Genomic DNA, 23,901 nt, shown 5'->3' with positions numbered 1-23,901 from the left:
CTCTTTTTTTTTTTTGTAAAAGGAAGTGCATTCTAATCTGTCATGTTTAGAAGAAAGTATATACTAAGGGAACTAAAAATAGAAATAGACTTTTAATAGATTTTATAGAAGACATGTCTTTATATACTTAAGAATTCTTATAATACTTCTATTTTTAAGAAAAAAACTTTCTAGGTTGCTTGAGAGCAGCTAGATGTTGTAGTGCATAGGATATCAAACCTAGAAGATCTTAGTTAAAATCCAGCCTCAAACACTTAATAGCTATGTGATCCTGGGCAAATAATTTGACCTCTGTTTGCCTTAGTTCCTTAACTGTAAAGTACAGACACATTGGAGAAGGAAATGGCAAAACACTTCAGTATCTTTGCTAAGAAAACCTCATGTACAATGTCCAAGTGACATGTAAAGTTGAACAACAGCAACAAAATTACATATAAACTTATTTCAATGTTTTATTTATCAAACCACTTGAGAGAATGACAATGAAATTCTACCAACTCATTGTTCCTGGATTATATAGCAGTTGGCAATAATGCTAAATATATGTATTTTTACCAGAGAAAGCAACTTTCAGCTACTGTCCAGGTTCATTGTTCATGATCATGTTATTGTAAGGTGCATTCCAGCTTTTGGTCACTTTACAGAATATTTGTTTGATTCTTGGACTTGTATTCAAGTTTAGAATTTTGATCATAATTGTATCATATTTCTCATCTTTGTAAGTATCAGATTCCAAACTATGTAAGTTTGCATAATTATGGTGATATGTGTTTTTAATATCAGTAAACATGATATAGAGCTGAAATTGTCACTTGTGGTAGTATTTTCTATGATATTTTCTAATTTTGGAAAGTAATAAGAATTTAAAAATAAGAATTTTTTGAGATTCTGACAGTCTCAGATTTGGTTTTGAAATGTGTTAGCTTACTACTTTTTATTTACTCACTTCTAAAAAGTAGAGTCTATAATTAATTCTTATTCTGTTACCATTTGTTTGAAGTTGCATGTATTTCCATTGTGGTGTGACTGTTGAATATAATTTTTTTCTTCAGTACAAGATATGGAGCAATTTTATGATATTTGGCTAAAGAGTCAAAAACCTGAAAAAACTGATGATGTAGCTGGCCAGTCAAACAAGGAAAATGGGAAACAAATTCACATGCCAACAGATTATGCTGAAATTACTGTAAGAACTAGTTAATAATTATAAGCTTTTTAGGTATGTGTGGGAATCTATGATTTCATCGATATATAGAACTTAGTATGAAAACTTTTAAGAATATAAATTATTAATTCATCTTTAACTCAGAGTCTTAGAGTGCTAATTGGGTATGCTGAAAGGCTAAATGCTTTATCCATGCTCACTTACTCAGCTGGTCTGTGTCAGAGACAAGACTGAAATCTTTTAAGTTTTCCTCTCCATCTCTTACACCACGCAACTTTACAATTATAAACTAAACATATAGGAAAAATATTACTTTAATTATAACTTCAATTTAAAGTTGTTTGCATTACTTTTAATTTGAGACTACTAAATTTAGTATTGGCAGAATGCAAAGTATAAGCAAACAGAAGACTTTGGCTTCTAGTACTAATGCTATTACTTCACTTTACAATTTTAGGCCAGTCATTTAATCTCTTTGAGCCTGATAGTTTCCTTAACTACAAAAATGTGGTCAAACCATTATAGGACTCAGTATATTTGTAAATGATGTATATATCATGTGACTTTTCTATTAAAGTCCTATATGATTTCTCATTGTGGCAAGGAAGTAACTCTGGATTTTCAAAGACTTTGCCCTATCCTCCCTCCCCTTAATTTTTTCTTTTTCAAAACTTCACTTTTGATCAAAATATAAGCCTATTTGAATGGATTTCTTCAATAAGTTTCAAAATTTAAATAAGTAGTTTTTATTATTGAGTCTAATTTCAGTTGGGTAATAACTTAAAATATTTTTACTTAAATAGGTAGACTTCCATTGCTGGATGTGTGGGAAAAATTGTAATAGTGAGAAACAGTGGCAAGGTCACATTTCTTCAGAGAAGCACAAAGAGAAGGTTTTCCACACAGAAGATGACCAGTACTGTTGGCAGCACCGTTTCCCAACAGGATATTTTAGTATTTGTGATAGGTATGTTGGTTTTTAAATTTCAGACCTGAAAATTATTCATCTCATAGTTTTCAAAATTGATTTTTATTTTTTTTACACATCACTTTCATTTCTAAATATAACCTTTCCCCTCCCCCTATCCAGTCCTTTCAACAAAAATGAATAAAGAATGGGGGTGGGGTGGGTTGGTGGTGGAGAGAAACACTTCAACAAAATTGACCAACATATCATTTGAGTCTTAAGAGTTGATGTGATTTTTTTACATCCATAGTCCCTCAGGCCTACAAATAATTATAGAACATTCAGTTTTGTTGTTCTTTCCATTTATATTATTGTTTGTTTTTGTTTTTAAATCCTTACCTTCCATCTTGGAGTCTATACTGTGTATTGGTTCCAAGACAGAAGAGCAGTAAGGGCTAGGTAATGGGGGTTAAGTGACTTGCCCAGGGTCACACAGCTGACAAGTGTCTGGGGTCGGATTTGAACCCAGGACCGGAAATCTCTAGGCCTGGCTCTCAATTCATTGAGCTACTCAGCTGCCCCCTATATTATTGTTAATGTATATGTTATTTCCTGGTTACACTTATTGTTACTTACTTTTCCATATCTCTGCTATCAGGGAATATCTTTTATGAATATTTTGGTATTTCTATCTATAACTCTTCCAGGGTATGTTGAACCATGGGATCTCTTGGTAGAAGGGTGTGGACATTTGTGTCACTTGTTTTTTAAAAGCATAATTTAAAATTGCTTTCTAGAATGGTTGGGCCAATTTATTGTACCTCAGTATAGCATGCAAGAGATGTATTAATCAATGTGCATTAACCTCTGTGCTAGGTACTAGGGCTACACTGATGAAAAAAAGAGAAACAATCATTTAAAACTTAAGGAATTTCTATTCGTTAAAGGAATAACAGATATATGTAAATATAAGTAGAATAAAATCTATATATGCAGAGTAAATGAAGAAAAATGAGGCAATTCGAGACAAGGTAGAAGGAAGTGGGGAGAGCTCTAGTAGTGGACAGTGCTATTTGGGCTGAGTTTTAAATGAAGTTAGGCATTCTCTGATGTAGAGGTGAAGAAGGAATACATTTCAGGCATGGGAATTGGTCAATTCAAAGGCATGAAAATTTGAGAGACTGTGTAGGATGTGAGGAACAAGAAAAGGCTTGTTTTTTCCAGAGTGTAAATTTCAGGAAGAATATATAATGAGGCTGAAAACAGGTTGGGATCAAGTTTAAAAGACAAACATCTGAGTTTATATTTGATTCAAGAGGCAACAGTAGAGTTTATTGAGCAGGAAGATAAAATAGACCCTATACTTAAAGAAAATCTCTTTGACAGGTATGTAGAGGTAGATTAGGGTGAGGAGAGACTTGAGACATGGAAAACCATAGGAGTCCATTGTAATAGTCCAGGTGAAAGGAAATAAGGGCTTGAATGAAGACAGTAGCTGTTCATGAAAGAGAAGGGATTGAATATAAGAGATGTTGTGGTGGTAGAAACAAAAAGATTTGGTGACTGATGAGAGACTGGGACAGTGGTGGTCCTTTCCACAGAAATAGGGAAGTTCTATAAAAGTGGAGGGCTTTGGTGGGAAAGATGAGTTTTGTTAAGAAATACTGAGTTTGAGATGGATTTGGAAAATTCAATCTGAAGTATCTAAGTAAGTAATTGGTGGTATGGGACTGGATAGAGGTCAGGAAAGATTTGGATAGATATATTGATCTGTTTATCATTTTCAAAGAAATCTAATTAAATACATGGAACCTGATGAAGTCACCAAGAATATAAAACTGGAGACAGAAAAGAAGTGGTGTGCCCAACTTTCTAGCCCATCTATCATTAAACATTTCCATCTTTTATTTTTGCTCATTTTCTAGTTATGAGGTAAAATGAGGTGTTTTGATTTCTATTTCTCTTCTTAGTGATTTAGGATAGTCTTTCACATGGTTCTTAATAGTTTATAGTTTTTTGGAAAGCTGTTCAGATCCTTTGACTTCGTAGCCATTGGGTATGGCCCTCGATCTTATATATTATATTGGTTCCCAGGATACCTTTGATAAGATCCTATCATAGTTATTTAATGCAAACATTTTCTCCCTGAATAATAGCTTCTCCTATCCTAGTGGTATTGATTTTGTTAGTGGAAAAGATTTTCATCTTCATTTAATTTGAAATGATCACTAGTATTTAATGATAGAGAAGAAATTATGAATATTAAGAATTCAGAAAACCTGGCACCATTTATATCAACTTATTAATATAGAGTGAAGTAGAACCATCAAATAACAGTATGTACAGTGACTATAGCAGTGTAAGCAGAAAGAATGTGGTATCATTGCAATGACCTACTGAGAGAAGAATTTAGAAAAAAAGACCATCCATCTCTTTGTTGAGGTGGCTGTATAGGTCTATGGATGTGTAACTCCATATATACTGGCATGCCTGATGAATATATTGGATGTATTTTTGAACTGCTTTTTACTCTTCCTTTTTAATTCTTTGTTGCATAGAATGGATTGCTAGATGGTGGAGGGGGAAAAGTGATATATTAAATGTGATAAAATAAAAATTATTGGCTAAGATTTCAGGAAATAATTAGCTTTTTTAAAAAAATGTTTTATTCTTCTGTTTATCTGGAAGGTTCTCCAGGATTAATATATATTGTAAATGTTAAAAACTGTAAATGCCAAAACTGTAAAGGTTTTGGCCAAGCTGGTAAAGATAATTTTTAGTGTTTTGACTTAACATCTAAATAAGAGGTCACCATGGTAAATTCCCAAATATGAAAAATACTCAATTCAGCTGGGGATTTTATGGAGATTTTAACTAATAAAAATGAAGGAATTAAGGAAAGGAGAAAGAGAGAGACAGACATATAGCTTCAAAAGTTATCTTCTTGTGTAGAAATACATGGAAATTTTAATATTTTAGAATTTAAAATTTGAAAATTTAATATTAGAAATATTTAAATTTAAATCAAAATTTTAATTTAAATTAAATATTTTATTTAGAACATTTAAATTAAATATTTCATATTTAATTGCTACCTATAGTTTTTACTTCCTTTTTATTAGTAATGCATACCCTTAAGTATCTTTTAGTCTATGTATGTATAGTATTTTGTTTGAGATTAATCTTACAGTAATTCTCAACTTATTCATTAGTTTTTTTTTTTAGCATTAAGAATCTTTATGGGGGCAGCTGGGTATCTCTGGATTGAGAGCCAGACCTAGAAAAGGGAGGTCCTAGGTTCAAATCTGGCCTCAGGCCCTTCCTGGCTGTGTGGCCTTAACCTTAACCTCCATTGCTTAGCCTGTACCACTCTTCTGTCTTAGGACCAATACATGGTATTGCTTCTAAGGCAGAAGGCAAGTGTTTTTTTTTTTAAAGACTCTTTACTAAAGGTCTTATATAAAGGAATAAATTTAATTATAAATCTTTTTAGTGATCATTTGATATTAGAACAATGAATTGATTAAACTTCAAACATAAACTTCTTTTTAATAGATATGTGGCTGGTACTTGCACAGAAGGCAACACATGTAAATTTGCCCATGGAAATGCTGAACTTCATGAATGGGAAGAACGAAGAGATGTTCTAAAGATGAAGCTTAGCAAAGCAAGAAAAGACCACTTGATTGCACCAAATGATAATGACTTTGGAAAATATAGTTTTTTGTTTAAAGATTTAAACTAATACTAAAAGTGATATGTATGTTTCCTAATCAAAGCATCAACTTGAAAATTTCAAAGTATTCAAAAGCATGTAGCAGAGAAGCTGCAAGTTTTCTGCTTGTATTGGCATATATATTGTTCCTCCTGAACAACGTTTCTACGGTGGGTATGAAAATGGGGTGTTTAACAGATCTGGCTGAGCTGTCATGAAACCAGATGGTAAACTGACAGGCTGCCATAAAGTATACCAGATTTGCCATCTGTTGAACACAATTTTGGATGGAAGGTTGTTAGGGGGAAAAGGATGAGGAAAAGGAAAACCTCTTGAGTTGGTCCTTAAGCTGAGACCTTTAAGGTAGGAATAATAAGCAATGTTCTGGAATAAGAAGAAAATGATGGATGAAATTCTTTAAGTGTTTTAATGGAAAGAGTGTTTAAAAAGAAATAAAGTTTGCTACTTATCTGTATGTAGGTTGCTAAAAAGGATTTTCTTAATAAAGATTTTAAGCAAAATAACCATTTAACACTAATATATGTTGAATGGGGTATTTTTTTCTCTATTTGTATGTTTCATTATTACTTACTGAAAAGAATCTTGAAGAAATGTGCACAAAGAATTTTTGGAGAATCAGTTGGCTGAAATTTTAATTTTTTTTTTGGTCTTTGCTGTTTAAATGATGATTTTGAAAGATTTTACCTGTATTGTTGGTATTGTGTATTGTATGGACCAATATTGCCTGTAATCAAACTTTATATAAATGCCTTTTGGGGGAGGGTGGGCCAGTCCTTTTTAATGAAAGAAATATTGTTGAAACATTTTATTTTCCTATTCAACATTAAGGTTCTTCACCCCCTTTTTTTTGTAGTCAGGAAATTATGTACTAAATGCTTAAATATTTAGCTGCCTTTTTGAATGTGTGCTTTTTCTTTCTCTGTACCCTTTCCTTTTGGATTAATAAGAATCTTCTGTGTAATTGACTTACATGCTATTTCTTATATTAACTCTATTTCTTATATTAGCTGTTCCATGTTTTATCCCAAAAGGAGTGCATGATGTCTTCTGAGGAGGTGAAACCCAATATTATATCTTTAGCTTTTTACAGTACCAACTTTCATATCGATTTATGAGATCATCATATCCATGCTATTTTGAAATAAAGCCGTAATGTAATTAAAGTAATAAACTACTTCTGCTCAATGCTAAACTGCTACTCTCTTCCTTTAAAAGTAGATGATTATTGCATGTATTTCACATTTATGGTCATGGGCAAGTTTTTAGTTAATGTTTTGAACAGTATAATCAGTTTTTCCCATCTTTCTATCAGCAGCCATTTTGATATTCAGAGATTACCATTACTTTAATTTAGGGTATTGAGGAAAATTTTCACCAGTATGGGCTTTCTGTTGAAACTGTTATTCATTAGAACAGCACTTGTTCTTGAAGACATACTCAATTCTAGTATTGATTTTTCCAAAGACTGAACAACAGGCAGATTTTTTTTTGCCAATATCTTTTTGTAATGATTTTTTGCCAATATCTTTTTGTAATGATTGCAAAATACTTTGGTTTGGAATTGAGTTCAAAGAATTGTATCCTTATCTAAGGTCCCCATTTTGACTTTTTCCATAAGGTATTTGCATTTATTTTTAGAGAGGGTAGTCTAGAAAGTGCTTTGAAATCCCTATAAAAATATGTCATGTAAATAAAACTTTTCTGTTCAACTACAGAATAGTCTAGCTAAGTCTGAAGCAGGTAGATTGTGTATGGGATACCATACTGGATCTGGATTCAAGAAAACCTGAATTCAAATGTGACCTCAAGACACTTATTAGTTGACTTGGCAAGTCAACCCATCTGCTTCAGTTTCATCTGAGAAAATGGCGATAATAATACCTATCTCCCAGGGTTGTTGTGAGGATAAAATGGCATAACATTTATGAAGTACTTTGCAAACTTTAAATTTGTATATTATTATCATGCCTTTAGCTCTGTCCTCATTTTCATGCATGTCTTCCTGGAGAGTTGTGCAACATGTGTCAGGCTCAAAATGTTTCTGTAGGAAATAGTAATTTTTAGTAATTAAGCAGAAAAAAATGTAAAAGTCAAAGACCTGAGAAAATAAGGCATACTTAAAGTAGTGGTATGATTTAGGATGGAAAGTTCATTTCCAATTCAGTTGTAATACTTCCAGTAGCTCTTCAGGCGGTGATTAAGCCACTACATAATGTTGGACTATAGCAAAGCTAACTAAGCCATTAATGAACTTGGGTATCTTCAGAAAAACCTCAGCAAATGGACTGTCATTATAAGTTAGTGGGCCTTCTAAGATGATTGACTCATTATTCTGCTAAATCCTGAGAGAATTATATAGCAACTTAATGTTTGATATTGGATTAATGACTGTGCCTTTATGTTGAATGTAGTTACTATAGGTGCATTTTTAGTAATACCTCAGTTTCAGCACAGATCCTCGGAACAGAGGACCTCACTTCAAATTCTAGCTATTTTACTTAGTACCTGTGTGATCCTGACTAAGTTACTTCTCAGGACCTTGGTTTCCTCGTCTGTAAGATGAGGGGTTTAATGGGACTAGTCCTTTATGGGTTCTTTTCAATTTTAAAACATTTGACACTATGTCTTTCAGTATATTTGTGATCTCATTAATTTGAGCATTCCCTCCACCAAGACAGACTGCAACTAACCCATGAATTTATGCATTGTCCTCCAGTGACTATTCTTAAATCTTTTCTGATTATATGCTTCTCTTATGCAGTTCATTGTTTGTAATATGTTAAATTTTATTCCTGCTTGCTATGTGCTCTCCATTATCTTTTGAGTGACCTTAGTTTTTTGTGAACTATGGTAGTCCCAAGTCATAAAGCATCACTGGCAGAATATTACAAATAGATGGGGCTTTGTTTTACTGGATAGTTAACAGTATATTCCAAGTTACAATTACACCTCCACCAAGAGAAGTTTCTGTTGCACTGTGTGCTGAAGTGGCTTTGGGAGGGGAAATAATATTAAGGGGAAAATGTTTAAAAAACAAAAATGCTAAAACTCATACAGTAGTATTAGTAGAGGACACAAGCAATAGCTCACTTGCATAATAGCTTTGACATTTAACCTTGCTAGCAAAGACATGCATAGGGTACCTTGAATTAGTCCTCAGTAAAGCAAATGGTGTAGAGAGCTCTGTAAAATAATGCTTTAAAAAAGTTAACCAATCTCCCCTGCTGTTTTCAGTTACCAGTGTAGGATGGCCTCTCCCCATTTTCACACATGCCTAGCAGAATATGTGCTATAGGATATATGCTTTTGTTTTTCTTCTAGGCAGCTAATGATAGCTGGAAGGTATAATAGTTCTTTCAAGTGCTTATTTTCCAGGCACTATGCTTATGTGTTGGGGATTCAAGTAAAAAGAATGAAATAATTCCATCTCCCACATTCTAATGGTGCAAAAAACCCAGGATACATACATATGTATATAGCATAAACAAAGTTACTATAATTACACACAAAGCAGTTAAATATAAGTGAGAATGAAGGCACTAGCATTTCGAATCAGGAAAGCCAAAGGTGGTTTCTGAACTGCATCTTAAAGGAAAAGATAGACAAGTATGTAAGAAGGGAGTGCATTTCAGATAGGACAGCTAGGAGAAAGTAATGACAGGCAATAAGGCAGTTGTGAGGATCAATTTGGCTAAATCAGTCACAGAGTCAGATATGTATTTAACAGAATTTACTTTGACAGCAATGGGCAGGTTTGATGAGAGATCTAAAGTAGGGAAGACCAATTAAGAAGCTTTTGTAATAATACTGGTGAGAAGTAATGAGGGCCATAACCAAGGTGGTACCCATGAGAAGAGAGAAAAAGGGTCTCATTTGGATGTGTAAGAGATGAGAGGAGAAAGACAGGATTTGACAAACTGGTTGGATACATGGGGTGTGAGAGATTGAAGAGAATAAGATAAGGTGCATCCAGGTAGCACAATGGATAGAGTGCAGTGCCAGGCCTGGAGTGAGGAAGACTTGGGTTCAAATTTGGCCTGAGACATTGTCCTAGCTATGTGAACCTGGCAAGTCACAACACCAATTGCCTAGCCCTTGCTGCTGCTCTTCTGTCTTGGAACTTATACCAAGAGAGAGAACAGGCTAATGCTGAGATTATGAACTAAAGACACTGGGAGGATAGTGGTGTCTTTGACAGAACAGGGACATTTGAGTTCAGTTTTAGACATTAAGAAGTTTTTAGGAATATATGAGAATACTACTTGCCTTACTCCAATAAAGGTTTAAAATTGCTTTTAAAAGTTTAATACCTATAAACATTAAGAGATTTTTTGAAATGGGCAGATACAGCAACCAAATGTGAATCTTGGACTTTTTGCTCCCTTTGTTTAGTTTATTGTAAAAAGTTCAGTCCCAGCTCTACCCCTCTACTACCCCCATAACTGACTTGCTCAAGTCCAGGAATACATTTTTTTCATTTGCAAAATGGAAGTAAATCTTTATCTTCTACTTTAGAATTATTGAGAATGAGATAATGTGTATTAAAGACACTTAGTAATTTTAAAATGCTATTTAAATGTAAATTGTTTTTATTTCCTTGAACCACATTTATTATGCTTTTTCTGGTTTTCGGTTATTTCTAATGGAATTTGAATCATGATAGTAAAGTCATCCTTTTGTAACCTGTTCACAGTTACAACAATTGCTACCCATTCAATCTAGTGAATATACATACCACTTTACACTTGGGAGTAAGCTAATCTTTCACTTGTTTTTCTAAATATGTATATTTCTTATTTGATCACACAGATTTTTCTGATTTTTGTAATTTAACAATGCAAAGAATAATGGAAAGCACTATACAAGGTGGGTAGGGAATGGAGAAGACTTACATTCATGTCTAGGCTCTGCTAGGATTATGAGCTATATAACAAATATCCTCACCTGTAAAATGGAGACAGTGGGTGGAGTGTGCTAGATGATCTCTGACATCCTTTGATTCTTTTCAGTGATCCTTTTGGGAGGGTGGGGGAGGGGGCGGTGTTCGGACCTCTGCTGTAGAAAACCTCCAGGGTGGAACCTAACTCCCACCCCAACCAATGCAAATCAGTAACTGCTGTGCCACGTAGTTCCATAAGGTTCTTAGAAGTTAGGCACCTGGCTAGACAAGGTCAGTGAGGATCTATTAATGTTTTCCCCTTTCATGATACCCACTTTTCCCAAGTGTTTTTAACTCCAAGCCTATCATGCCAGGCTGGCTTCTACTATTTCTCTGTTAAAGCTATGTTCAAATATGCTTGATACCTAAATATAGCTACATTTATATGCACCTCATTTCCCTAGGAAAGTGTGACCAGTTTGGTGCCACGTATGAAATTGGCTCATTAATGATGTGGGTCTTAGGTTGATATCCCTTCTGGCTATGGGCTTTGCTACTGTACGCCCCGCAGTCAACTGCTTCCACTTGAATTCAACGTGTTTTATTTTCCAGCCAATTTCTAGGGAGACATAAGGGCCTATGCAAATTTATCGGTCATCCATTGGTTGAATGAGAACATTATCTGTTCACTGCTTGGAGCCTTAGAGGAAGACCCTGCCATATGGTGTCCCTAAATTTATTAATAGGATTTAGGAGAAATTTGAGTGGGTTGATCAGTTTAAAAAAACATCCAGTATTAATTTTTTTTTAAATCCCAATCTTAAAAATATATTAATCGTCAAAAAAAATCCCAATTTTAAAAAATTTTCCTTTTCCCATTAAAACAAAATACTACCCTCTCAACACCTCTCCCCACAAAATCGTTTTTTTTCCCCTCTTAAATTGTAGAGGGTAGAATTGTAAAGCGTAATGCCAATATGCAGTAGATTCCTTCTATCTGAGAAAACAGACAGGCTCTTTTCCAAACGCTATAATGCCTTACGGCTAGTTCCTAATTTGTAACATCTGGTTAAAAACGACGTAATTTTTTGTTTGTATTTTCTCTTTTGTGCGGTGTTAGGGGTTTTTGTGAAAATCTCACGAATACTGGGAGACCCAAAAGTTTTAATACCTTTTAAAGCCAAAAAAGCACTATTGGGGGCGGGGCACCCTGTAAAGGTTGCCCTAGAACAAATAACAAAGTTTCTGTTTTATCTGTAAAACAAGGGGACTGGACTCAAGGACTTTCGAAGTCCCCTTTAGTCTTGAATCACATGACCCCGTTTTCTAGCTTTAGCTCTAGTTCTACCTTCTCCGCGCTTTCTCCCACTCCACCCCACATTCTGCTTCTAGCTGCCCACGAGCCTCTGACAGCGGAGCGGGTCCCCTCTTTCTCCGGTGCATGCGAAAGAAACGGAGAGCAGGAGCGAATCTTCCTCTAGGGGGGAGAATTCGTGCACAGACGGGGTAAAGAGCTTAGGAAGGAAGGGCTCACGCTAATCGGTCCACAGAAGCTACCCCGAGGTATGGTCGCTAAACTCCACAAATTCAGGGCACTCACTACCTGTCCAGCAATAAAAATGAATACGGCCTGAATCCTCGCGTAGCTTCTCTCGCCGGGGGCCTTTGGGCAAGGCACCGTAGGTCTCTGGGTCTCCGCGTACTTATTTGTAAATTGACGCGGCCTGCCTGCACAGGCCCTAAAAAACCTACGACCCATAAAACATCTTTCTGAGACTAGAGGTCCGACCCTTCCAGAAGTCACCGCCACTGGGCCACCGGGCCCCCAGCCCAGGCCTGGTGGGGGCGGGGCCGAATGCCGGCTCGGTGGGAGGCGGGGCCGAGCCTGATCCCGGAGCGCAGGCTCTGTGGGAGCAGAACCTAGCTCAATAGAGGCGGGGCCCGGGCCTAGATTCTGTTGGGGCGGGGCCCTGGGTTTCGGCTCGTTGGGGACCGGACCCTGGAGTAGGTTTCTTTTGGGGCGGGGCCGGGAGCAGGTTCGGTGGGGGCGGGGCCCGGGGCGGGCGTGATGGCGGGGCTGACGTGGCGGCCCCGGGTTAGCGAGCTCTAGCCGCTGCGTGATAGGGGAGCGGAAGACCGGGCTTGGCCCTCCCTGCCCGGCCCCGGCGGCGGCGGCGTGAGCTGTATAAAGCCGGCGGCAGGGAGAATGTAATGTCGTTATGCGGAGGCCGCGGTGGCGGCAGCGGCGACCAAGACGGCGGGGAAGGCGGCGAGGGCTCCGAGGGCTCCGGTGGCAGCGGCGGCGGCTCCTCCAGCCCGGCCCCTACCGGCCCCGCGGGCCTTCTGTGCCAGCGTCTGCGCGGCGCCTCCCTGATGGCCCGGCGGAGGCCCGAGTTGCTGTGTGGGGTCGTGGCGGTGGGCTGTGCGCTGCTCCTGGCCCTCAAGTTCACGTGCAGGTAAGGCCTGGGGCTAAGGGAAGGAGGAAACCCCGGCCGGCCCCCTAGACAGCTGAGCCGGGGAGGAAGAGCTGGATACGGAGGCGGCCTTGGAGCCGCCCCAAAGAGACGCTGCTTCCTCTTGTGTCCCTTCACCTGGGAGCATGTGGCTGGAATGCTAGGTTGGGTCGTGAATGACAGTGACCAATGGGCAGGTCGGGTCGGGCTAGGGAAGTGGGGGAGGGCCAGTAACCCGGCTGTCAACCGGATCTCCAGCAGCATGAGGGAAGGGGTGGACCCGAGGGTCTTTCCGTCCGTTGATCTCCTACCTGACCCTGCTTCAGTCTAAAATGGGTCAGTTGCCCAGCTCTCCTCTCACCTTCTACTGCCCGTCACCTCCTTTCTCTGTTACCTCCCTCCTTTGGTTTCCCCCACCTCTGTTTCCCTGTTGCCTTTCCCTGGTTTCCCCCTTCTGTTACATTTCTCTCTTCTCTTTCCATTTTCAACCTCTTTCTCTCTCCCTCTTGCCCCTCTCCGCCTTTCTGTTGTCCTCAGGTCTGTTACCCATTTCTAACTATCACTTTGATGCCCCTTTCTGTTGTCCTCCTATTGCTCATCACGCGTGTCATCTTAAGTCTGGAACGCGACAGGATCCCCCCATTTCCTCTTCCCCTTCTTATCTCCAAGATACCAATTAAGATTCCTATCTTAATTTCCCTAAGATTTCCCTTACTTCCCGAACTTTTCTTTCCATATGGTAAGTTAAGACTTGGATGAGAGAAGTAAGAGTTCTCAGGTTTGAGGAAGTGTAGAAGTCCTGTACTTTGTGTCCTAGGTTTCATGTAATGGTGAGACTGTTAGGCTTGGTCTTGTACATTTGAAGTGGATGGGGATGCTTCTCTAGTGGTGTGTGTGTGTGTGTGTGTGTCTGTGTGTGTGTAATATCAACTATTCCTATGTCCATTCGTCTCTCCTTTGTCATGCCTTCTGTACTATATATGTCAAGCACTGCCTTTAGCACTTGTTCAAAGAAAAGCAAAAACAGTGCTTGTGTTCAAGGATGTTAGTTGGGAAAAAATGCAAATAACCAGTACATAAGAGATAATATGGAAGGTAATTTCAGGGGAGAAAGTTATAGTATGGATAGGAGAGAAGACACCAAGGAGGGCTCCGGTAGAAAATGGGATTTGAGCTGAATTTTGAAGGAAACCAAGTTAACTATTCTTTGCTTACTGTTGATAAAAATGAGGTTTAGAAATGCTTGCCTCTTTTTAGCTTAAATATGTTTTTTGAAATAAATTGTGTGCTACACTGGAAAAGAACTCACTGGCTTTGGACTTGGAGAACATCAGGTTCAAGTTCTGAGGGTGAGGACTGATTTCTATATAACTTTGGGCAACTCACTTGACCTCTCCAGGTCTCAGTTTCATCTCTAAAATGAGGAAGTAGGACTAGGTGGTATCTGAGATGCCGTCTAGGTCTTAATCTACCATTCTGAGAAAGCACTTTGAAATAGAGAGGGCAAAGGTGCTATACATAGATCTGAAGAATTATGTCAGAACATGCAAATCAGAATTTTGAAAAATGCCTTGATACCTAATCAGCAATTTGAATAAACAATTATCTAATTATTTTTTCTTTTGAAAATCAATTCAATAACACCTTTACCAGCATAATCTGGGAGTATGATGTCCTGTACACATAAATTACATAGGGAACTGAACATCTTATTTAAACACCAATTTAAAAAATTATTTAATCAGTTTTGATAGGAATCCTCTGCTAAAATCCTCCTCCAAAGCCTCATCATGGTATGGGAGTAACACTGGGTTCTAAGGCCATGTCAGCAGAGCACAACTCTGGCAAGCTCTACCAAGGTTTGAGTATGGAACCAGTGAAGGACTATATCTATCCCTGTGTTTCAAGATCCAACTAACTATGTTCAAAAAGTTACATCACGAGATTAGTTTCAATGTGGTGAATTTTCTCCCAAAGCAAATTTGAGGGGGGGAAATATATATATATATATATATATATATATATATATATATATATATATACTTTTTGTCTTAAAATTCAAACTTAGTATTAGTTCTAAGGCAGAAGAGCAGTAAGAGCTAAGCTAGGTGATTGGGGTTAAGTAACTTGCCCTGGGGGTCACACAGCTAGGAATTTTCTGGTGCCATATTTGAACCCAGGATTCTCTGTCTCCAGGCTTGGCTCTCTATATACAGAGCCATCTAGCTATTCTTGAAGATGATCTGCTTAGTTGTGGAGCATTTGAGACTTTCCTTCTTGAAGGGATTACTGACACTGGAGGAAATGACAGATCCTAAAAGTACTGATGGAAATACTTTATAAATACATTGATATACTTCCCTGCCTCCTTAAACAGTTAGTTTACTGAATGCAATCAGCCATGTCTGGATAATATAGGGTAACAACAGTTACTCTGATGGGGAATATTAGTGGGCCCCAGTCATGCTGTGTTCTTTTGAGTGTTCATATATCCCTTTTCTTAATAGTTTTTTTAATATCTTCTCAATTTCTGGCAGTTATTCTCATTTCTCAGTCAGTCTGCCTTTAATCGAACCTCATTGTCTTCAGGATGGACTAATAAGCTACATCATCAAGTTTGTCATAATTATAAAATAAAAATAGCATTATTGGAAGGTTTGAACAAGATGTTTCTAGGAGTAAAATATATAAAGACTTTATAACACTTATTTTGACTACTAAAAATTTTAATATTTTGGAATTAAGAATCAATCAATTGGCAGATATTTATTAAGTACATATTACTACTAGACACTATGCTAAAAGTTGGAAAACTTAAGTCTGAGTTCTGTGTAATTGGGGAGGGAGGGTTCTTGTTGATTGAAAGCACTAATTTTCAATCTTAAAATATAATATCTTGTGTCCAAAATGTTGTATATTACAATGTAATGTTGCTACCAATTTTCATCTTGTGCTCAGTATGAATGTGTTCTATATCCTGAACTTCCTCGGGTTTTATAGGTATTCTGTTTACAAAGGCGAATGTTCTTTCATTGTATATATAATACTATGGTTCATAGAACTGGTATTTTGACGTTAATTGACCTTTTTACATTTTCTGAGATAATGTTTCCTTTAGCTGTCTTCATTGTCAAACTTGCTTTTGATTAGTATTAATCATACTTATGGGTATGGGTTATATGGGTTAACCATTAAAAACTAAAGACCTACTAGCATTTATGGAGGGAGAAAGGCGTGGAATGTTAAATGAATTACCTAATTCCAAAGAATCATTTAATGATAATATTAACACTCCATGCTGCTGACTTTAGAAGATTTGTGATGAAGCTTGCCTTTGGTTAGTGTCAGTGTCCCTTCATGATCCTATTTACTTGTCCTAATTTAGAACATCTTTTTAAAGATTTGATTTATTTAGACTTTTTTAAGCTAAGTTTATTGAAGGGGGAAATGTTCTAATTATTTTTTTTTTGTTTGTGGGGTTTTTTTTAGTCGTGCAAAAGATGTGATAATACCAGCAAAACCACCAGTAAATTTCTTCTCTTCAAGATCTCCTGTCCTTGACCTCTTCCAAGGACAGTTGGACTATGCAGAATATATTCGTCGAGATTCAGAAGTGGTCTTGTTGTTTTTCTATGCTCCATGGTGTGGACAATCTATTGCTGCAAAGGGAGAAATTGAACAAGTAGCAAACAGGCTTGCAGACCAGGTAATGCCAGATGATACTTTGGGAAAGTAACTTATAGAATAATGGAATTTTTAGATTTTAACTATCAAGAGACCTTAGAGATAATTTTGCCTTTACTTAATGAAAAAAAAAATTAAGTGTCAATTGTTAATTTGGTAGTAGCTTTGGAGAACAGAGACACCATTGGATAGTTTGGTTGGAATCTGGAAAGGGAGCTAGCTATATACCACCTTGGATGAGTAAATTAAAGATTTTCTGTAGTTCTTTAGATTAGGCCTTCCTCAAGTGTTAGAAATTGGAGGAGGGAAAAGACATTTTCCAAAAGGAAGAAAGCTTTGATTTAATACTACAGCTTTTGTCCTTTTGTACATATAAGTTGTTAGTAAATTGAGTATTCATAAATAAGGTCCATACGTGCCTCCAACATATATTGCGCTTTCAAAGCCCCCTCAGGTGACTGCATTATAATGGTGCTATAAAAATATTGTTAGAACTTTTTCATAGATATCTTCAAAGTCTTGGGAACATTTTTTGGGGTACTCGGGAGTAACAATTTATTTTCTTTTAAGGATAGATTTGATTTTTGTAAAGTCAAAAATCAGTCAATAGGCATTAATTAAATACTGTGTGTGTGTGTGTGTGTGTGTGTGTGTGTTTGGGGAGAGAGAAGGCTTCTTGTAGAAGGTGGTAGAAAGTAAAGTGGCAGAACTGAAGTATGTTCCAAAAATGGGGGTTGGGGGTGTGGAAGCGGAAGGTAGGTGGATAGTCAATACAAAGGCCTGGAGACACAGGCATTGGAACATCCTTTGGGGTGGAGCAACAATGTCTATTTGGGTGGATGATTTTGGCACTAGTGAAGGAAAGGTAGGTTGGAGCTAGGTTGTGCCAAACTGTTGGAGTTGGCCATCTTCACACTGATGGGAGAGTTCTTCTAGAACCTCCATTTTTGGGAAGGGAAATGAACCATCCTTCATTCTCTGGACTTAGTTATTGTACTCCCACCTGGATATCTTCCCTCTCTTATCCATTCCCTTTCATGTGCTGCCTTCCCCTGTTAGAATGTAAGCTCCTTGAAATCAGGAACTATCTTTATTTTTTATTATACTTGTGTCTCTAGTTTTTAGACTGACTTTTGGGCCAAAAAATGAGCCTGATAATGCAATGAGACAAATTTTTTTTTTAAATGGGCAAAAAAATTCCCTTTTTATAGTGTGTTCCTAGTAGAACTTTTTTCTAATCTCAAATGCTCAATTTATTTACACTCTAATGTGTCATCTTGGTATGAGATGTTTTCCTGTTTATCTTATTTCAGTATCAATACATTTCAAAAATCTGACCAGAATTGGCTAATTAAAAACAATAGTTATTCTTCTCCTAAGCTACCAGTCTCTAAAAATGAATGTTCTTCAAGTGCTCAGTTAGGACATGTATGTTTCATTTTCCACTAGTTTAATGGTCATGGAAATTTTTTATTCCCTGCCTATTGAGTGGCAGAATATTTTCATTTTAAAATTTTCATCTTTAAAGACTTTTTTTTCAGATGTTACTTGAAAATTCATAGTTACTTGAAAACTGTGGTTGTTCTATAGGTGCTGTTTGTGGCAATTAACTGTTGGTGGAACCAAGGGAAGTGCAGAAAACAGAAACATTTCTTTTACTTTCCTGTAATATATCTGTATCATCGGAGGTAAGATTTTCACATAAAATTCATTTGGAATTAGTTTTCTAACATTTTTAGAGGTCAGTTTTGATAATGTTTTGAGACAATATGATATATGTGCATATGCCCTGCATAATGTTGCCCTGAAAATCTTTTACAATAACATCAGTATATTATGCAATTTCTTTTACATAATATGTACCTACGGTTGTTTAATAATAACCCAAACTTTCTATAATATTATGAAATCCTCTTGTAATGTCATTTGGTCACTTGTCTAAGATACAGATCTGATGGTCAGAGACAATCTAAGACAATGCTTGATCCTCCCTGACATTACCTTCCATACGTGTCATTATATTTGTGATCTCATTTATAATACTGTTTCTTTGGAACGAACAGTCCTTGTAACATTGTTTGTGATATTATTTAAAAAATCCAATAATATTAGACAAGATATCTTTATGACAATTCTAACCCTTCTACATGGGAGTGCTTTTGTGAAAGTATTTTGTTATACTTTCAGCAATTTTGAACTGGCACATCTTTTTATTTTTGTTGTTATTTTTTTCCATAAGTGATAATTTGCTATCTCCTTTAAATAGAGTCTTCCAAAAACATGAAAACCTGAGTATTGGTTTTGTAGTTTTCATATTTGTATAATTAAGGTTCAAACATAACATTTTTTTAAAAAACCCTTACCTTCTGTCTTAGAATCGATACTCCATTCTAAGGCCAAAGGCCGGTAAGAGTGAGGCAGTTGGGGCCAGGGTCACATTGCTAGGAAGTGGCTAAGGTTATATTTGAACCCAGGTCCTTTGGACTCTAGTCTTGGCTCGCTATCCATTGGGCTACCTAGTTGCCTCTATAACTCTTTTTTATAAAGGGAATGTTCTATGGGACATTTTTGTTTTCTGAACAATATTAATAAGTGATAGGTGGTTTCATAACCTCTTTCCTCATTTCTCTTTAGATATTAAGTCATACAATTCAATTTGTAATATGGTTTGACTACAATTTTATTTAGAGACCATTGGCCAACTTTATTTTTTGGTCCGATATTTTGAGTCCTGTTGTTTAAACTTTCAGATTAATATGCAAGTAAAGAGTCCTTTCTTAGGGAAGAGGTATCAGTTAGCCAACAAGTATTGGCTAAACATTTAGTGCTAAATAATGTGCCAGGCATTAGTATATATTAGTAATGTATCAGGCATTATGTTAAGAACATATGAGATAGAAGAAAATCTCAGAGGGAAGGCACTAGCAGTGGGGGGGATGGAGTTGGGGAGGGGCGGGGGGGGGGGGGGCAGCTGGGTAGCTCAGTGGATTGAGAATGAGGCCCAGAGAAGGGAGGTGCCAGGTTCAAATTTGACCTCAGACACTTTATAAGCTATGTGACCCTGAGCAAGTCACTTGACCCCCATTGTCTAGCCCTTACCACTCTTCTGCCTTGGAGCCAATACACAGTATTGATTCTAAGATGGAAGGTAAGAATTTTAAAAAAAGGAAGAAGACTATTGTATTTTAGGAGTTAATGAAGGCCTGATCAAGAGTGATGGCAATGTCAGTGGAGAGAAGGGGGCATATAGGAAGTGAATGTAAATATACCAAGTCTAGGCAACAGATTGGATAGGTGAATTGAGTGTAAGAGATTAATTGAGGTTGACACTGAGATGGAAAGCATGAGTGACTGGAATGATGGTGGTGCCTAAACTTCTGTGAGGAAGATTGGAAGAAGGAAGAACTTTAAGGGAAAGATGAGTTCTCTTTTGGACATGTTGAATGTTAAATACCTATCGGATCTCCACTTCAGGATATTTTAAAAATAGTTGGTGGTATGAATCTCTCTAGTTTATGGTCGAGAGAAGGGTTGGATAGCTAGGTCTGGGAACAACCTGCATAAAAATGATAATTGAATGCATGAGAGTTGGTGAAATCATCAAACTAGAGTGAAAAGAAAATGGACAGTATTGGGAGTAACCTGGATGAAGATCCATTAAAATGTATCAGATTTTAAAGATAAAATCCAAAGTTTGATGTTTCCACTGTTGCAATTATTACTTAACCAAGGTTTAGCATTAAAAATGGAGGCTGAGTTGTAGAAACTTTGCAATCTTTCATGTGATATATATATAAGATTTTCTCTAATTAGCAAGATTAATGGTTTAACAATGATACATGTAAAACCCAGTAGAATTGCTTGTTGGCTCCGGGATGGGGGAGGAAGGAGAGGAGGGAAAAAACATGAATCATGTAACCATGGAAAAATATTCTAATTAAATCAATTAAATAAATACATTTAAAAAAAGATTAATGGTTTAATTTGTTTAGTCATTGTTGGTAAACTTAGTTTTGTATTAGCAACAATTGACATTTACATAGCAGTTTTAAAGTTTGCAAAGTACTTTTCTTGTAGTTTCTCATTTGAACCTCACAAAAACCTTGCAGGTAGGTACTTATAGGTATTAGTAGGTATAGAATCAGTAGAAATTAATATTTGTAAATCACTTATCATAGTCCCTGGTGTGCTTAATAGGTATTATATAAATTTTAATATCTTTCCTATCCCTCTATTACTAATTCCACTTGCAGATAAGGAAACTAAGGCTCTAAGGGGGTTAAATAACTTGTACATAGTCACATAGTAGTAATTGCAATAGTAATAGACATGGGATTGGAATCCCAGATTGCTTTTTTTTTTTAACCCTTACCTTCCATCTTGGTGTCAATACTGTATACTGGCTCCAAGGCAGAAGAGTGGTAAGGGCTCAGCAATGAGGGTCAAGTGACTTGCCCAGGGTCACACAGCTGGAAAGTGTCTTGAGTCCAGATTTGAACCTAGGACCTCCCGTCTCTAGGCCTGGCTCTTAATCCACTGAGCTACCCAGCTGACCCCCAGATTGTTTTTTGATTTGGGGTTCAGCCCTGGCTCTACAATACTGGATCAGAATAGTTTAGTTTTGAGTTAATAGTATGTTGGTACTCACTACCTTTTATAATAGTTTCATAGTCTTTTAAGTTGGAATGGGCCCTTGTCTGAAACATGAATTTCTCTATAGCATTTCCAACAATTGAATGATCCAAGTCAATATAATTACAAAACTACTTTCATATTATTAGTATATAAAATCATCTAATTTCTTGTAAAGGTAGCATGTTTAAAAAAAAAGAAAGTCTTGGAAAATTCAAAATCTGGCTTTAAACTTGTACCCCTTTCTTGCATGTAGTCCTTCATTATTAGACTATGAGCCTCTTGAGGACAGAAACAGTCTTTTACCTGCCTTCCCAATTCTGTGCTTTTAGCACAGTGCTTGGCACATAGTAAATACTTAAATAAATCAATGTTCATTGACTGTCTCTATAGTACTCTTATAAGTAACCTGCAATTCAAGATCCCAGACTTGTTTATTTGAAACTAGATTTTCCAGGGCAGTGTTAGCTGATAGCATTGGAAATTTAGCTTCCAAGTAGTTATATTTAAAGTGAATTTTTTAGCATCAGGTACTTCATTAATATAGAGTAGAGAAATTTTTGGGTTTATTATAGCAGAAAAGCATATTACAAACTTTAAAGGTGCTCCATAAATGCCACTTACTCCATTTTTAAATTTGTTAAACAGGGATCATAATACCCCTACTAATGACCTCCTAGGGTTGTTGTGGACTCGATGGTACTAGACACAGAGATTTAGGTTGGTCTGAAGCAAGGACTTGTTTTTCAAATTATTCACTATAAAGGAATTTTCCATTGGAGACACTTGATCCCATGATGTAGTAAATTTGGTAGAACATACTGTGTATATTTTGTATTTTGGGAGTTCTCTGAATTTCACAATGAGACACCCAGATTGTTCTTATATATTGTTGGACCAAAAAAAAAAATTAAACTCTTTTGACTTGAAAAGATGTTTCTAAATTAGATGGCAACTTGGTGTTGTTACAGTGTGCTCTTCATTTTAATATTTTACTTTTTTCAAATTGCTGTTTGGAAGACTGAGTCATAAACTTATCTAACTTATATGAAAGCAGTTAACAGCTCTTCATATTTGTAAACAGAGTTAAAATGGATATTTGAAGTCTTGTGATACATTTGGAATGGCATTTTCATTTAAAAATTTTCTTAATGTACAGAATATATTTAATATGGTATTTTGTGTAGTGCTAGATAACAATCTGTACATTCACTGAATAGTTAGAATTTGTCTTGTTACAATAAATTACTTTGTTTTCTGATAATACAAATTGTGTAATTTTGTAATATTACAGTGTATACACCAGTTATGTCACATCATCAGTTTGTATTGCTCTTATAATGTAGTAACTTTTCCCTCCCAATTTGTGTTTAGTCAGTGGAAGAGCTATGGAATTGCTGATATTAGATGATTGTATAAGATTTATGATACCTGTGTGAAAAGCCCAACTGCTAGGAAAGTAAATTTTTGAGTAGTTGGTAGTTTTCGTACACATGTATTGAGCCCCTTCATAATGCTAAAACATAATAATGAAAAAAAGTGAAGGTCATTAGTTCCATGATTGAATTGCCAGCATTAATTTGACTTTGTTTCAGTAAAACTGTTGGCTATTCTATTAATGTGATTGTAGATATAGCTACTATTCTTTTATTTGCTAACTTTATTCTTCAGTTCAAAGTGTGTTGAAAAGGAAAATTTGTGTCTCTTTTATTGAACTATATATACTTTTAAAAGTATGTAGATCAAAAATTTTGCTAGTATGTGCTGTGTTGCACAATAGCTAAAATTCCTTAAAAAAGAAACTTGGCATGGAGGATAAAATGTTGGATTTGGTATCAGGAATGCCAACGTTTAAATCCCACCTTAGACATCTACCTTGTTAGGTGACCTTGGGAAATCACTTAACTTCTCTGAGCCTGTTTGCTTGGCTCTGTGATAGGGATAATATTAATACCTATCTCCTGAGGTGATTGTGAGGATCAAATAATATAATATGTGAAAAGTGTTAGACAAACCCTTCAAATGATACACTAATGTGAATTGTTATTATTTCTAGGTTGTGTGAAGTTACCTGTATTGTCTATGTTTTGATTTTGCGTAGTATAGTAATAGGAAAATTTTTAAAATAAAATTCCTGAGAGGCTATTATAAAATCCTTCTTCCTTGGAGCAATTACTTGGTTATTGGTCAGTGTTATATTTCTTTAAAGATGAAATATTTTTGTAATTATTTAACCATGTTTAGAGTATAGGATAAATATTTTTTAATTGAAATTCAATCACCATTAGCCCATTTTATAATAAAGTTCTAGCAATCTCAGTTAAACAATCAGTATCTCCTCATATTCGTATTACATATAGCCTCTACACTACCCCATCATTTCATGGGATAATGCAGGTTGCCTCTCTATGCCTGCACCTTAAAGAAAGGACTAAGAACTTATTT

The 23,901-nt window shown here is 36.3% G+C and overlaps 2 protein-coding genes across 12 annotated transcripts in view; both read left to right on the top strand.

Annotated features, from left to right (window-relative positions):
- Positions 1-7,000, top strand: part of ZC3H7A (zinc finger CCCH-type containing 7A) — a 68,820-nt gene extending 61,820 nt beyond the window's left edge. For all 8 annotated transcript variants that reach the window (XM_016423997.2, XM_007498631.3, XM_056806153.1 and 5 more), the window contains 3 exons: positions 1,053-1,186; positions 1,969-2,132; positions 5,628-7,000. In XM_016423997.2, the coding sequence (XP_016279483.1) occupies positions 1,053-1,186; positions 1,969-2,132; positions 5,628-5,817 (488 nt within the window). In that variant the 3' untranslated portion in view covers positions 5,818-7,000. The remainder of the gene's footprint in view (positions 1-1,052; positions 1,187-1,968; positions 2,133-5,627) is intronic.
- A 5,231-nt stretch (positions 7,001-12,231) lies between these two features.
- The window catches only part of TXNDC11 (thioredoxin domain containing 11), a 66,689-nt gene continuing 55,019 nt past the window's right edge, over positions 12,232-23,901 (top strand). The window contains exons 1-3 of one of the 4 annotated variants that reach the window (XM_056806151.1): positions 12,232-12,250; positions 16,630-16,846; positions 18,415-18,512. Coding sequence is in view for 2 of the 4 variants with exons in the window: in XM_001375880.5 (XP_001375917.3) it covers positions 12,899-13,143; positions 16,630-16,846; positions 18,415-18,512 (560 nt within the window). In the remaining 2 variants the exon portion in view is untranslated. Of the gene's footprint in view, positions 12,251-12,753; positions 13,144-13,379; positions 13,477-16,629; positions 16,847-18,414; positions 18,513-23,901 lie in introns of those variants that run through there. The other 3 variants (XM_001375880.5, XM_007498629.3, XM_056806150.1) reach the window with 3 other exon arrangements.

The sequence above is a fragment of the Monodelphis domestica genome, chromosome 7 (genome assembly GCF_027887165.1).
Source record: "Monodelphis domestica isolate mMonDom1 chromosome 7, mMonDom1.pri, whole genome shotgun sequence".
In the NCBI taxonomy this organism is placed as follows: domain Eukaryota; kingdom Metazoa; phylum Chordata; class Mammalia; order Didelphimorphia; family Didelphidae; genus Monodelphis; species Monodelphis domestica.
This window is presented reverse-complemented; position numbering and strand designations above follow the sequence as displayed.